Source organism: Bubalus kerabau, chromosome 4 (assembly GCF_029407905.1).
Source record: "Bubalus kerabau isolate K-KA32 ecotype Philippines breed swamp buffalo chromosome 4, PCC_UOA_SB_1v2, whole genome shotgun sequence".
NCBI classification, from domain to species: domain Eukaryota; kingdom Metazoa; phylum Chordata; class Mammalia; order Artiodactyla; family Bovidae; genus Bubalus; species Bubalus kerabau.
The window spans coordinates 8,575,230-8,590,158 of NC_073627.1; the positions used below are offsets into that span (position 1 = coordinate 8,575,230).

Genomic DNA, 14,929 nt, shown 5'->3' on the forward strand with positions numbered 1-14,929 from the left:
GCAAATTCCTTGTCTTGGAATTTTATTGGTTTTCCACATAAACCAAGTTATTCAGCCTCTTTTCTCCACTGAATTTCTTCACTGAGCTATCCCTATTTAACCACTCTTTATATCTTTAATTAACATTTAAGTAAGCTATTGTTTCCTGATTGCCAACACCATCCCCCCTTCGAATTCCCTGGATCCACCAGGGCTGGACCCCAGCACCCACCCTCCTGATTCTGCCTCACAGATGCCCAGAAACTGTGAGGACTGGAGCAGAGATGCTGGAAACACTCCTAGGCTCATCAGATGTGTCCCCTTTACAAATGTTATGCCCCAGAATCCATGTTTCTTTCTCCCTCTGCACCAGGGCATTTTTCCTGGTGAGGAGGGGGAGAGTTGTTAGAATCAGCAGGGCTGAGAGAATTTAATCTGAAGTAACTGTCCAGGAGAGTTAATTCTCGCCCTCACACTGACATGGGAAGCACTGCTCCACAGCACTCTATGGAGTTCATATAAATATGAACATCCCTGGTGGTCCACTGGTTTAGACTCTGAGCTCACAATGCAGGGAAGTGGGTTCAACCCCTGGTCAGGGAACTAGGGTCCCTCATGCCACATGGCATGGCACTCGCCCTCCCCCGCAAAAAAAGGCAGTAGTGTCATGTAAACAAAAGTTAGTGGTCACAGTATAGAACATTCCCACAGGACAGTGTGGAAAGGACCAACCACCTAATAAAAAAGTACATCCATAGATTAAATGACCCAAGACACTTTGCACTATGGAAGCAGGAAGGGGCTGGTCTTCCTCTCTCTGTCCCTTTTTCTGTGGGCTTGGCTAGCTGGACATTTGTGTAGGGGCTCTGGGATCAGGAGGGATGGTTAGAATCTGTCCGCTGGGGTAGCCAGTGAGAATGGCTACCTGGCCAGCCCAATCCTGTATCTACCCTCCTGGGGCTTTCAACTCCTGCTGTTAACCCAGCTGTCAGACTGTCACATAGTCAGACTGTCACAGACTGTCCAGGGTTAGAACCATCTTACCCTGTTTGGGGATCTCCCCACCTTAGGAATCTTTCTGGAAGCTCCTTGCCCAGGTTGCACCGATCACAGGCCTGGCCCCACCCTTAAACCGAGACCTGACAAGTGAGGCCACAAGGTGGAGTCTGCAGCCGCGGCACCACCAGGGACCAGTGACAATGTGGGGAGGGAAATCTATCTTATAGAAATATAAAAATATTTTCTAATTTTTGGAGTGTTTTTGCATGTTATCCTTTTCTAAAAAAGCTTTTATTGTCAAATACACATGAGTCTATAAAACATGCATGTACAGTGTAAAAAATTAGAAAGCAGACACCCTTGGGACCACTCCCCTGATCAAGAAGTACTTTCTTGTACAAAATTATTGCTCCCCAATGACCCAGCACCCTCATCTCCAGAAACACAAGATAAAACATGTACAAGGACCTGCAGGGAAACATGTTCTGAATGGCAAAATCCAAAATCAAAGGAGCGGGAGCTGTGCTGGCACCTACGCTTGATGCCCACAACCCGGGTAGGGATGAGCGGAGAATGATGGCAGCTGAGGCTGTGCCGTGACGACTGGCTGGCAGCCCGGGGGGCAGGAGTCAGCTGGCCTGATGCAAGGTTTCTTCATTTCGGTCCCTTGTATAAGAATAAAATCTTCAAGTCTCCATTGTGTCTTTGTTGAGTGATTCCTCTTTAGGGAATGTAGCCCACGTACAGGGCGATAAATATGGCCAAAACTTCCGGCTCAAAAGTCGTCATCTCAAGACTTCCCTGGCCAAGTGGTTAAGACTCCGACTCTCCACTGTAGGGGGCAAGGGTTTGATCCCTGGTTGGGGAAACTAAGATCCCACATGCTGCAGGGTGTGGCCTCCTCCCAAAAAGTCATCACGGCCATATTTTTATAGCCCCCACATAAAACATTTTGAAGTCCAATAATGGGTAAACAAATTCTGATTAGAATTTGGCTTTGTCATTAGGATGACCATTTATGTTGTGGTCATTCAGGGAGAAAATTTGAACAATGTGGAAAATGCTTATGTTAAATAAAAGATGCAGAAAAACACAATTGTTTATAGAATATGAGCACAGGATGTACAAAATAAAAGAGAAGATGAAAATATACCAAAATGTGAAGGAAAATAGAAAAGAAATGAGGACGGAGAAGGTAAAAATCAACCTTCTCAAGACTGCCTCTAGGAATCCTCTGTTCCGAGGTCTACACTGTCTTGGTAGGAGGTAAACTGGTGTTGCCCTGTGAGTGACTCTGTCCCGCCGTGGTGTGTCCTGCCCTGCATGTGCGCTCCTGCAGGACCTGGGCACCATGCTGGTCTCTGAGGTCCAGGCAGCCCTAGAACTGAGCTCCCATCTTCCTCCCTTGAGCCTCGCCCCCTTCAGAGAGGAGGGGAAGGTGAACTCCAGTTTGGAGGCTTCCTCCCGCCTCTTTCCAAGTGGCCCAGCCAGCTCCTGAGTTGGTCTTCCAGCCAACAACTGGTCCCACTAGAGCTGTGGCCTCAGGTCCCCAGGGGAGCAGCTGGGGCGGTTCTGGGGCCCATGGGAATGGTGGCACCTGGCCACCGGGGTGGCACTCGTCCCCTGCCTTTCTCCGCTGAGCCCCGAGGACTCTTTCTGGAGCCCTGGAGGAAGGGTGGCCTCGGGCTGATGGCACAAGGTCAGGGTCCGACCCTCGAGGAGCCAGAAAATGGGGTAGAGGGGCCGGGTGAAGACGGCATGGAAGGTGTGCAGGGGTTGGGTCTTGGGTTCCAGGCTGTAGAAGGTGAGGCAGCCAGAGGCCAGGTTCAAATCCACGCCCAGGAGCCGCCCTGACACGACTGGGAGGCGCTGGGCCTTCCCGTTGTGCCAGGCCTGGGTGCAGTCCTCCTGAATGCAGAGCCCCCAGGAGCTGGGCCCGCGGCCGATGTTGTCCGTGTGGGGCCCCTGCCTGCGCCTCGTCAGTTCCGAGTAGGCCACGCCCAGCGTCACCGAGTGGCTGGACGCACGCACCTCCCAGTAGTGCTGCCCGGCCTGGAAGCTCTGGGCACACTGCACCTGCCAGAGCTCGAAGCTGCCGGGCCCATCTGGGCCCCGGGGCTTTAGAAGGTGCTTTACCCGCTGGTCCTGCTGGGACAGGTAGAGGTGGCGGTTGGCGCTGACAGGGTCGAAGGTCAGGTTGCGATAATCTGTTGGGCAGAGGCAGATGGAAGGTGAGTGAGCAAGGGTGCCTGTGCCTAGCCGTCACTCTGTTGTCAGAGGGGACAGACAGCAACTGAACTTCCATCGACGGACCCCCAGACATCTGCGGGGGTTGCTGGAAGCTGAGCCAACGCGGACATCCTCTCAGCATCTGATCCTCCACGCGACCCCTGAGGTGGAACCTTCCATCGGCCTCATTTCACAGATGAGAAAACTGAGGTTCAGAAAGCTAATGTCATAGTGAGTGGAAGAATCGTGGTCGATCCCAGGTTCGTGCACCCAGAATCTCCTTAAACACTACACTCGCAGCATGTGTAAGAGGTGTGCACCCTGCAACAGGTACAGGGGGAGGGGGGGTCAGGCCGGCCCTAGGGAGGGGCGTGAAACAGGTTTCCTGGACAGAATAGTCAGGAAACAGTAGGTGCCCCCCGACACATGCAGAGGGACACACACATGTGCTCACAGTGCACCCATGAACACACACATACCCACGTGTGCATACAATGCACTCACACACATATGCTCACACAGGTGCAGACACACGTGTGCTCTAGGCCTTCTTACTCTGCCAGAGTCTCCTCCTCAGTGGACACACTGGGCTCAGGACTGGTGCCAGGAGACCTGGGGACTCTACGGAGCAAAGCAGGGTTTTAGGGGAGTCATCAGGAGGAGCACTCATGGGGGGCCAGGCCACTGACTCCTTTCCCACTCCCAGTGGGAGGGACAGCTGGACCCAGAGGGGCAGGCAGAGGTCTGGGATCAGCCTTACCCACAGAGCCCAAGTCAGCGGCTTCGGCTGGTACTCCGGAGTGAGCCCCCTCTTCCAGGAGGAGGGCACACAGCTGGCTCAGTGACTCCTTCAGGCCGCCCAGCTGCTGATCTTCGTCCCACTGTGGGAGAGTCAGTGGCCCGAGAGGGCCTGGGGGCACCAGTTGCTGTGATTCCTGAGCGCAGGGGACAGCTGCAGTAAGCCTGGGCACAAGGGGCAGGTGCACTGGCCCCCCGGCCCGCCTCCCTGAGGTCCGGTACCTGGAGGAAGGTCCAGTCATCCAGATGCTCCAGGAGGTGGCGAATCCTGCGATCACAGAGGGACACGGCCTCCAGGTGGCCCTGCAGGCGCTGTTTCTCCTGCTGGGCCTGCTCCAGGGCCTGGGTCTTGGCCACATTGATGTCCCTCAGAGCCCTGACCCGCTGCATCTCCAGGGCCTGCAGCAGGCGGCTGAACTTGCCAGAGATCACGGAGGTCAGGGTGCAGGCTGAGTTCTGGGTGGGCACGGGAGGAGCTGAGGACAGCTAGGGCCCTGGGCTGCCCACTGGGCTGAGGGGTGGGGAGCCAAGGTCTCTCTGCCCCCCGCCCCCCGGCCCTTCATTTCCTGCTGCCGGGAGGCATTTTCAAGGTAGCTCACACCTACTGCCCAGTGTCCCAGGGGCCGCTGGTGGCCGCCTGAAGGACACAGCACAAGAACATGTTGGGGGTGGCAGGGGCCTGGTACCTGGATCTGGCTGCTTCGCTGCTGCAGCTCCTGTAGCTGCCTCTGGGCCTGGGCGGCCTGCTGCTGGGTGACCTCCAGCGTGGCTCTCAGCTGGGCCTGTGGGCCCACCGGGGGACGAGTGACAAGAGGGAGCCAGGACTGGCTGTGAAGTCCCCCCTTAGCCAGTCAGCAAGCACCTGCAGATGCTCAGCCTCCCCTTGTGCCACCCGGGTGAGGCCCGCACACAGGGCATCAGTCTTGGTTCTGAGCCCTGGGGGAACTGGGTCAGGGTCCCAGGGAGGCCTGGACAAAGCCCCTGCCCTGTGGGGAGCAGAGTGGTGCCCAGGTGGTACAGAAACCTCGGGCTGAACACAAGCAACACGGCTGCTATACCCTCAGGACTGCAGGACGGCACCCCCGCTAGGACTTGGGGCCCTGCACCCGGTCAAGAGCCTGTCTTGCTTCTGCTCCCCCCGGCAACACCCTGAAGTGAAGGACCCATGTTATCCCCACTTCACAGAAGAGGAAGCAGGTCAGGGAAGTTCATAACTTGGCCAGGTCACTGGATTTTCCCAAGTGCAATGCTTGCGTCTGGGTCCGAGGCACAGAGCCTCCAGCACAGTACAGCGTGCTGGAGGTAGGAAGGGGCAGGGCAGAGTTTCCTGGTTCACCCTGACTCTCCCCCAAGGGCGCACAGTCCTACCCTCACACTACAGCATCACTGCCCCTCTCGCTAGCCAAGTTCTAGCTCCTTCAGTGCTTCTGCCGTCCAGCTGCACCACCTAGTTCTCCCGGCAAACTTCCACACCCCCTGCTCTGTATTCAGCCCCCAAGGCAGTAACCTCTTGTTCTGACTCTGCGTCCTCAGCAGCTGCGGGGATTGTCTGTGCTCCAGCCTCGGCTCTGGGCTCCTTGACCTCCTCACTCCATCCCGGCTACTCACTCCCGTATCCTCACCCTGGACCTGGCACCGGCCCTGCCATCTCTATTCCAAGCATTCCTGTCCTGACTGCCACCTCCTCTCAACCCGGAATCAAAACAGGGCCAAACCCGCGGCTGAAGCCGCCCGCCCCTGCCCGGGCGCAGAGAGCTGTGCGGGTCCCCGGCGAGTCACCTCGCGCGCCCGGCGTTCGGCGTCCAGCAGCACCCGCTCGTGGAGGCGACACTCCCGCACGGTACACACGCAACACACGCAGAGGCCCTCGGTGCGGCAGAAGAGCTCGAGCGGCCGGCCGTGCCGGGGGCAGCGCGCGCCAGGGCTGAGATCGGGGCCGGGGCCGGGGCCGGGGCCGGGGCCGGGCGTGGCGCGCAGCTCCTCCACCACGCCGCTCAGAGCTACGTTGCGGCGCAGCTCGGCTCCGTCCGGGAAGGGCTCCCGGCACTCGGGGCACACCTTCTCGCAGAGGCCCCACCAGTCCCGGATGCAGGCCCCACAGAAGTTGTGGCCGCAGAGCAGCGTCACCGGCTCCTTGTAGAGCTCCAGGCAGATGGAGCAGGTCAGCTTGTCCTCCAGCTGCTGCGCGGCCATGGCTGCGGCGGGCGGCCCCGGGCGCGCGGAAGGAAGGCCGGGGCCTCTTAAAGGGACCGCGGGCGCCGGGGTGTGGGTGGAGCGGGCGGAGCGAGGACCCGCTGGGGTGACAACCTTTCTTCCCCTCCGACCAGACCAGCCGCCACTCCCAGCGCCTGCCCGCTGCAGGACGCCCGTTCCGCCCAGGGCCGATGGCTCCTGCTCCGAGGCACCCCTGCCTGCCTTCTACTGCCCAGCCTGGGAGATGGGGTCCAGCTCTCTCTGGTCCCACCCTGGGACCTCATCCTGCTTCCCGAGAGCCTCAGTCCAACAGTTCACGTGCAGGGGATCTGGCCCCAGGTTCTGGAGACTAGAGCCTTGGGAAAGCCGTTGGGCTTCCAAGCCTCCTCCTGGCCAAGGGCCTCCACCAGAACCTCTTCTGAAGCCCTCATCTGAAAATCTAATACAAGTAACACTGACAAGTTATCTACCTCCCAGGGGGTTTGGCCATTAAATGAATCAGGACAGCACGTGGGAGTGTCTGGCAAGGAACAAGGGGCACACAGCTGGTGCTCATTAAATGCCCTCTGAACCATGGGGCTCTGCTGCGCTTTTTTCCTTGAGCTGAGTTTCAGCACTTGCCTGACTAGGGTGTCTCCCTTCTCTGGGCTATGCCTAATTTTGGTTCTTTTAAAGTAAACAGTGAGGTGGAAATGTCTGGTTACCAAGAGACAGAGACCAGAAAATAGTGGTTCCTTCTTACCCCCTTTAATGGAAACTCAAAGCAGTCTTCAACTGCATCAGAATACTGTGCTGGTGAGAGTCCTTGGTTTGCAGGTCCAAACTGTTCTGGAACCCTACTTCTTAAGAGAGTTGGTTTCCCTGCAGCCAAGCAAGAGGGGGTCTTGACCACTAGCCCACCATCCCTGGGGCAGTGTGCTGGGCCAGTGCGAGAGGCAGGGTTAACGTTCTCCTTTCTTTCTAACCCAGCTGGTTTAATTTTGAGGCAGGACATCCTCTCACTTCGATGCAGCAAACCTCGTATTGTCTTGTTTTGTAATATGTGTATAGTTTTTCTTCCTGATCTCTTGACTGGCTCCTAGGCAGTCTTCTCCTTTAGAGAAGAGAGATACCCTAACCACCCAGCAAGCATCCAGGAGCTTCCAGGGCCCTGAGCAGGGCGGTGTGCCCAGAGACCTGAGACCTGCCTGTGCCCCACCTGACAAACCTTCAAAGCACCTGGAGGCTGGGAGCATGAGGAAAGCCAGCGAGGGGACAATGCCCAGGGCTGCCAAATTTCTTTCAAGAGGCCTGTGGGAGCAGCGAGGGCCACTACCTGCATTTCTTCTGTACCCGTCTTCAGCCACTGGACCACAGGGCCTCTGACAGCGGAGGGGGCACCTCCCAGGGTGGGAGGCAGCCCTCTGCCAGCCAATAAAGCAACAGATTTCCACCAGGGGGCGCTCAGAACACAAACCCAGACCAGCTACAGCAAAAATCTTTATTGGAAACCCTACCCCCTAGCCTTCTTCCCTCCCAAGCCCTGAGCCTGCTGGGAGGGTGGCAGAAGGGCAGCCTTAGGCAGGAGAACCCTCATGCTTGGCCCCTCTATTGCCCCCACCTGCAGAGCCTGGCAGGGTGGCCTGAGAAGCCCCGTTCACTCTCTGAGGTGGGGGGCACTCCAGTCACTCAGTAGAAGCCATAGGTGGGTTCGTGACTGTCCCTGTATCGGTCCAGGTAGCGCAGGGGCTGCCGGTGGGGGAAGCACTTCTGCTTAGGGTGGTAAGGGGGTGGCCGCACAAACTCAAACACAGGCTCTCGCATGTCTGCAGAAGAGTGAAGGAGAGACACAGGTGTGGACTGCTGTTGGCCTGAGCCCGTCCGTCTGTCTGCTCCAGGGGACTGCCCAGCCAGCCCACCCCAGGAATAGCATGCCTGCTGCTGGCCCTCTCCTGCAGGTGCTTCTCCTGGCATGTCAGGGGAGGTCTGTGCACTCAGACTAGCTGCCCCCTCCCCCTTGCCCACTCTGCCCTTACCCAGGAGCTGGTGGAAGATGTGGGTGACTGAGTCATCCCAGCGGCACTGGAAGAAGGCCAGGCCAGCTGGGGTCATGGCATCTTGGTGTTTCTTGTAGAAATCAAAAGTGTGGAAGGTCCGCTGGGCAAGCTGGTAGCTGTAGGAGGAGGGGAGCATTTGAGAGTTGTGGGGGGACCAGAGCCCCACACCCCACCTCTGGTCCCACAGGCAATGCTGAGAAGCCCCTTAGGGTCTGCCTAGCACAGCACAACTACCCTTCTGCTCGCCTCAAGGCCCAAATGATGAGAGAGGAGACCTGAGGAAGACTGCCCATTACTGGGAAGCTGGCCTGAGCCCAGGGGGGAGCTGGCCTGAGCCCAGAGGTGGGGAGGCACAAATTACCAGGGTGAGGGCCGGGTGTCCCCAGAGAAGTCGATTGGCTTGTCCTGCTTGAAGAGAAGGAAGGCAAAGCGGTGGAAGCCAGAGCCTCGGGCAGGGAAGGGGGGCAGGTAGGGACACGTCTCCTCTCCTTCAGCCACTCTGCTGCCCGGGATGTTGGTGCTGGAGGGAGAAAAAGCATCTGTTAATTGCCACTCACCGCAGGCGGCAGCAGGAACATCCCCACACAATGCTCCCTAGAGACTGCTACAACTCTCCAGGAGGACCCTAAGATGATCTCCACTACACAGTCAGATAGGAAGAAGAGCTTTGTACACCCTCAGATGGAGAGCAGACGTGTGGGGGGCAGGGAAAGTAGGGGCTCAGAGGCCAACAAGAGCCCCAGGAACTGTCAGGATGAGAGCAAGCTCAAGCAGCTGGTTCCTGGCGCCAGGGGGCTGGTGGGGCGGCAGGGCCGCTCAGGCGGGAGAGCCACGCCACCTGGGACCGCTTCTCTCCTGATGTCCCGAAGGCTCTGGGTTTGTCAGGGAGTGTCTGCCCAGCCTGGCACTGGGATGGCCACTGTACCTGCCCCAGGTACAACTCGCCAGAGGGCCTGCTGCACAGGGTGGTAACTGCAGTCGAATAAAGTGCATGACCTCTGCCTCTAGGCCTGGCGCTCAGAACCAAGGGCCGCTGAGCAAACAAAAGGCAGCCCACAGGTGCCAGAGGCCTCTCATGGTCTCCTTTCCCATTTGTTTGTCACTGAGCCCCTGAGTGGCTGAGGCACATGGCGGCACGACCCTAGTCTCACAGGTGAGGAAATGAGTTCAGGGAGACAGAGGGGCCTGCAGGAGGGGCCGGAACCCACCGCCTGCTTTGCTTCTGTACCCTGGGTCAGCCCCTGATCATCCTTCAGGGTCCCTGACACCCTCAGGAAGCAGAGGTGAGGGACCACCTCTAGGGTTGGGAGGTGGTGGTTAATCCATGGTGGAGCCAAGACTCAAGTTCAAGTGCAGCTCTTTCGAGGATGCCGGAACCCCCTCCAACGCTGAGCCACACAACGATCCCAAGTACTTACACCAGCCAGTGCACGTACTCGGCGTCCGGTTCCAGCAGGTGTCCATCTACACACAAACACACCCCACTGACTGCGGGCACTGCCGCCCCCTCCCTCCTCCTCCCCTGGAAGGAGCTGGGTCTGGAGCTTCCACCTAGCCCTTCCCCCAGCTCCCCAGGGCCTCCCCAGGGAGGTGAGGGAGGCAGACATCCCCGTGAACCCCCAGACCCTTACCCAAGTTGGTGAGCAGCAGCGTCCACATGGAGCCCTCATCTGCCTCATAGGTCACCTCCGGGGGCTGGGCAGCCTGGTGGGGAAAGAACGAGGGCACTGTCACCCCATCAGGGACGAACAAGCTGTTCTAAATAGACCTTCATTCTGGAGGGCAGGAGCCTGAGGGAGCCTTGGAGAAAGGAGAGCCCATTCTGGACCAAGTGCCCTGGACAGCCCCTTGAGAGGCAAGTGAGCAAAGACTTATCAAAAGAGCCCTACAGAGCTGCCTGTCCAGAGATGTGAATCCCAAGAAGGCCAATGGCTAGGGGCCGGGAGGGCACTCTGATGGAGCTTTTTATTTTACATTCCCTTCTTTGTGATTACTTTATCATGGTGTTGTTTACTGGGAAATCAAAAAGAGACAGAGAACAAGAAAACCCCAGGTGAGCCTACACAGACACTGTGCTTGTGCCCTTGACCACCATAAAAACCGCCTCTGTAACTGCTTTCAAAAAGGAGCTGTCTCTGGCCCCATGGTGGGATGTGTCTATGCACACAGGGCAGGGAGGGGCACAGGCCAACAGTTACCTCAGTTGGAGTGACTTCATTGCCATAGTACACAGGTACCAAGTCGTCCTCGCCTATGGCATAGGCCACATGCAGGGGGACTCGGGGCACGAAGGTGGCCCCATGGAAGAGGTCCCGATAGAGGCCATAGTATTCGGCCAGACGCTGCTTGTGGTAGGGGCCACAGGTTCTCTCCCACTCGGCTCGCACGGCCTCCAAGGGGATGCTCGCTGGAAAGGAATGATGCCAGTGGGGAGGCGGGGTGGGGTCAGGGACACACTCAGGACCCCGTCCCTCGGGAAGGCTTACCTGTGCGGAGGTGAGTGGCCCGCTCTTCCTCCACACTGGCCCGCAGCTCCCGCAGGACCTGTTTCCGTTCCAGCAACTGTTGGGTCCGGCAGACCTTAGGTGAAGGCAAGCCAATGTCAACCGTGTCTTTGGGATCTGCGGAGGGAAGATGTGTTGGAGAAAGTGGAATCAGGGCTTCACTAAGCTCCCTGTCCATACTTTTCCCTTCACAGGGCAAACTCTGCTACTAAAGCTTAGCCTTTAATTCACAAAACTAAAACATACTGTGTTGTCAGCTTCACAGATGTGGACTTGTTCCAGTCACTAAGTAAACTGGATACAACGTGAGATTCTGTTTTCTAATCCCGAAACAAGGTTACATCTGTCTGCCTGCATGCATGCTAGGTCACCTCAGTAGTATCTGACTGTGCGACCCCATGGATTGTATGTAACCGGGCAGGCTCCTCTGTTCCTGGGATTCTCCAGGCAAGGATACTGGAGTGGGTTGCCATGTCCTCCTCCAGAGCATTATTTGTCTAGGTCATGGGAAACCCAGGCGGATGGTGACCTAATTATGGCTGGGATCACCTTCAAGCCTGTTCACAGCTGGCCGTGCAGGGTCCCTGGGTCACCATCCCCAGGGTTTTCAATTTAACTCAGCAAAGTACTGGTCATCTGTGGCAGGTGTAGAGATCTAGTGGTGGTCAAGGCAGGCAGGATCCCCGTTATTAGAGAGCTCACAGTCTGGGAGGGAAGCAGCGAAGAGTCAGGATGCAGTGTGGTGGCCAAGGTGACATCAACAGTGTTCTAGAAACACAGAAGGGCGTTCCAACCCAGAATTGGGACGGGGGCAGTTGGTCAGGAAAAGACTTTCGGTGTAGAAACATCAAAGGTGGAAATCTAATGATAAAGGAAGAGAATTTTCCAAGGAGGGGGACCAAAAGATATGAAAAATGCTGGCGGGACTAAGCCGCCCCAGTGCACACAGGAACGTGAGCAGGCCGTCTCCGTCAAACTCGGGGAATCCAAGCCGGCGGAACCCACCCCCGCCGCAACCTCCGAGTCCCAAGGCGGTGGGGTCACCGCCCAGCTCCGGACACCCCCACCTGACTCCTCTCCGAAATGCTCCCGGTACGTTCGCCACCAGTGCGGGTCCCGCGCCTCCCGCTCCGCACGGCGCCGGTAGCGGTCGAAGCTGCGGTACTTCTTCAGCCGCTCCAGGTTGCTCACGTCGATGTCCTCGTTGGGCATCGGCCCCAGAGGAGCGGCCCGGCGGCTCAGGGCGGCTGCGGGCGGAGAACAGGACATCAGGCTGGCCCCGGCCCGGCTCCCGAGGAGACCCGGAGCGGGAGCCGGCTCGAGCCTCAGGGTTCGGCTGGACTGGGACCTCCAAGAGCCCCTCACCCCCCAGAGCCCTCACCTGAGGTGCTGAAGCCCCGCCAACTCCAACTCCCGTTCAGCACGAACCGCCACCAGGGCGCCGCCATCTTCCCTCAGGCCGGCGCGCCGCCGCTCTGTGGACCCCGCATAGGAGGCCGGAGCGGCGCCTGAGCGCACAGCGCAGGTCCCGCCCCCCGCGTCCTGGGAGCCCCGCCCCCCGCGTCCTGGGAGCCCCGCCCCCCGCGTCCTGGGAGCCCCGCCCCCCGCGTCCTGGGAGCCCCGCCCCCCGCGTCCTGGGAGCCCCGCCCCCCGCGTCCTGGGAGCCCCGCCCCCCGCGTCCTGGGAGCCCCGCCCCCCGCGTCCTGGGAGCCCCGCCCCCCGCGTCCTGGGAGCCCCGCCCCCCGCGTCCTGGGAGCCCCGCCCCCCGCGTCCTGGGAGCCCCGCCCCCCGCGTCCTGGGCCCGAAGTCCTCCTCTTCCGGGCTGGAGGTGGCTGCGGGCATCCGGCTCCCCGGCTTCGGAAGTACCCAGTGGGAGGCGGGGCGGACCTGCGAGCGGTCCCGCGCTATGCCTGCCGTCGGCCACCAGGGGGCGACACAGACTGGGGGCGGTCGGGCGGGCTTGTAGCCGCCTTTGCTGGAGAAGGTCCGCCCGTTGCAGGGCTCTGGGTGGTGTTCTCGGGCTTCCCTGGTGGCTCAGCTGGTAAAGAATCCGCCTGCAGTGTGGGAGAACTGGGCTCAATCCATGGGTTGGGAAGATCCCCTGGGGAAGGGAAAGGCCACCCACTCCAGTATTTTGGCCTGGAGAATTCCACGGACTGGATAGTCCATGGCGTCGCAAAGTCGGACACGTGTTGTTCTCAAGGGTCATCTAACTCCTGAAGGTGGCGTCCTCAGCCCCTGCAGTGGTGTAGCAGCACGAGCAAGCAGTAGGGGTTGTGAGCAGGGACTCAGGAGTCCCCCTGCTTGGGTTCATATTCTAGGATGTGACTTTCCCTTCGCCTTTGCAGTTTTCCTCATTTGGAAAGAAAGTTGGTAGTAGTAGTGCTTATCTCATAGAGGGTGTTAAGGATTAAATGAATTAACATAAAGCATTTCCCGTGGTATGAAAGTGCTAGTCGCTCAGTCCTGCCCTACACTTTGTGACCCTACCGACTGTAGCCCGCCAGTGTCCTCTCTTCATGGGACTTCCCAGGAAAGAATACCGGAGTGGGTTCCCATTTCCTCCTTCAGGCAATCTTCCCCACCCAGGGGTGGGACCTGGGTCTCCTGCATTGCAGGTGAATTCTTTACTGTCTGAGCCCCCAGGGAAGACTAAACTGTGGTATGTGTGCTCAGCTGCTTAGTCGTGTCTGACTCTTTCCGACCTGGTAGACTGTAGCCCACTAGGCTCCTCTGTCCATGTGATTTTCCAGGCAAGAATAATGGAATAGGTTGTCATTTCCTCCTCCAAAACTGTGGTATATGTGTTAGCTTTTGATTACCTCCAGTTTTTTGCCTCTGCCCTATGAGATGGTTGGATGGTATCACCGACTTGGTGGACATGAGTTTGAGCAAGCTCCGAGAGTTGGTGATGGACTGGGAAGCCTGGCGTGCTGCAGGCCATGGGGTTGTAAAGGGTCAGACACGACTGAGCAACTGAACTGAAACCTTTTCAGAGTTGTGTTGTTCTTGGGATCCGGTTCTAACAAGATAAAACTTGATAACCAAGGTGACCTGGAGTGGCTTCTGCTCTGGCTCCTCTGTCCTGGAATTCAGGCTTCCATGACACCAACCCTTTGGTAACCCAGCAAAGGGCTCGTGTGCCCATGATGCAGAGCCAGACTCTGACAGTGGGTTTGGTTTGTGGCAAAGTAAAGACTTATTGCCAGACACCAAGGAGGGGAGTGGGAGACAAGCCTCAGATCTACCCCAACTTGGTCTTTGAGTTTGGAGGGTTTTTTTGTTTGTTTTTAAGGCTAGAACGAAGCTGGGGTCATCATTTTGTGACTTTTTCCCCACCCCACCCCCCATGACATTTCTTAGTTGAAGTTTTGGGTATCTGGATGTTTCTGGTTTACGACTCTCTAGCCAGGTGGTCCATGGCTTGAGGGGGTCTTTTGCCTAATCTTGTCCTTGAGAAACAGTCAAACTTTGCACATTAACAGTGATATCTCTAGTAGCAATCTTAGTATATTAACGATGTTATCAACAGCAGCAGTTTTAGTCATCTGACCTGATTAGTGTCCAGTTACCACAGGATTGAGGTCAGAAGGTAAAGGAAAGGGAATAGTTTTGGACTGAGAGATTAATTATAAACTTTATAAGGGAACACGTTTTTACGGGGACTTGGTTTCACATTTTTCAATTACTTAGCACTTTTCTCCCCTGCACAGGACCTTTGCATGTGCTGATCCTTCTGCCTTTCCCTCCTTACCTTTCCCCCCTGTTGCTAAGTTACCTCCTAGATCCAGTGAAGTTGTCCCTCCAGGAAGGCTTCCCTGATGTCCCAACCAGGGTTGGTGACCCATTCAGTTGCTCTGGTACTAGCAGAAGCTTGACCCTCACATTCACACAGAAATGGTGTGAGGGATCTCTTCATCCAGCAGGAAGTGGCCACACCTTGCATTTGGTTTTCATCAACAGCAGCTGAACAGCTGAGCTCACCGTCAGTGCACAGCTGCTGTATGTTAAGGCCAGTAAGACCAGTTCTGCCCTGAAGGAGTCATTGCTTATTAATTTGTGAAATCCTGCTCATCAACAGGAGGAAATGGCAACCCACTCCAGTATTCTTGCCTGGAGAATCCCAGGGATGGGGGAGCCTGGTGGGTTGCTGTCTACGGGGTCGCACAGAGTCGGACATGACTGAAGCGA

At 57.4% G+C, this 14,929-nt stretch overlaps 2 protein-coding genes across 3 annotated transcripts; both read right to left on the bottom strand.

Annotated features, from left to right (window-relative positions):
- Positions 1 to 1,363: 1,363 nt before the first annotated feature.
- On the bottom strand, positions 1,364 to 6,334 carry TRIM65 (tripartite motif containing 65). 2 transcript variants are annotated; one of them, XM_055575169.1, is made up of 6 exons: positions 5,785 to 6,334; positions 4,692 to 4,787; positions 4,228 to 4,461; positions 3,968 to 4,142; positions 3,763 to 3,828; positions 1,364 to 3,185 (listed from the first exon to the last, which is right to left on the bottom strand). In XM_055575169.1, exons 1-6 carry the CDS (start codon positions 6,196 to 6,198, stop codon positions 2,506 to 2,508), a joined length of 1,665 nt encoding a protein of 554 aa, XP_055431144.1. In that variant the 5' UTR covers positions 6,199 to 6,334; the 3' UTR covers positions 1,364 to 2,505. The 2 variants fall into 2 exon arrangements, with proteins under 2 accessions (XP_055431144.1, XP_055431145.1); XM_055575170.1 differs by lacking the exon at positions 3,763 to 3,828.
- A 1,330-nt stretch (positions 6,335 to 7,664) lies between these two features.
- On the bottom strand, positions 7,665 to 12,273 carry MRPL38 (mitochondrial ribosomal protein L38). The gene is made up of 9 exons (XM_055575171.1): positions 12,120 to 12,273; positions 11,806 to 11,985; positions 10,721 to 10,855; positions 10,433 to 10,641; positions 9,866 to 9,938; positions 9,653 to 9,698; positions 8,596 to 8,754; positions 8,214 to 8,350; positions 7,665 to 8,003 (listed from the first exon to the last, which is right to left on the bottom strand). The coding sequence occupies exons 1-9, from the start codon at positions 12,184 to 12,186 to the stop codon at positions 7,867 to 7,869; spliced, it is 1,143 nt and encodes a 380-aa protein (XP_055431146.1). The 5' UTR covers positions 12,187 to 12,273; the 3' UTR covers positions 7,665 to 7,866.
- Positions 12,274 to 14,929: the final 2,656 nt, after the last annotated feature.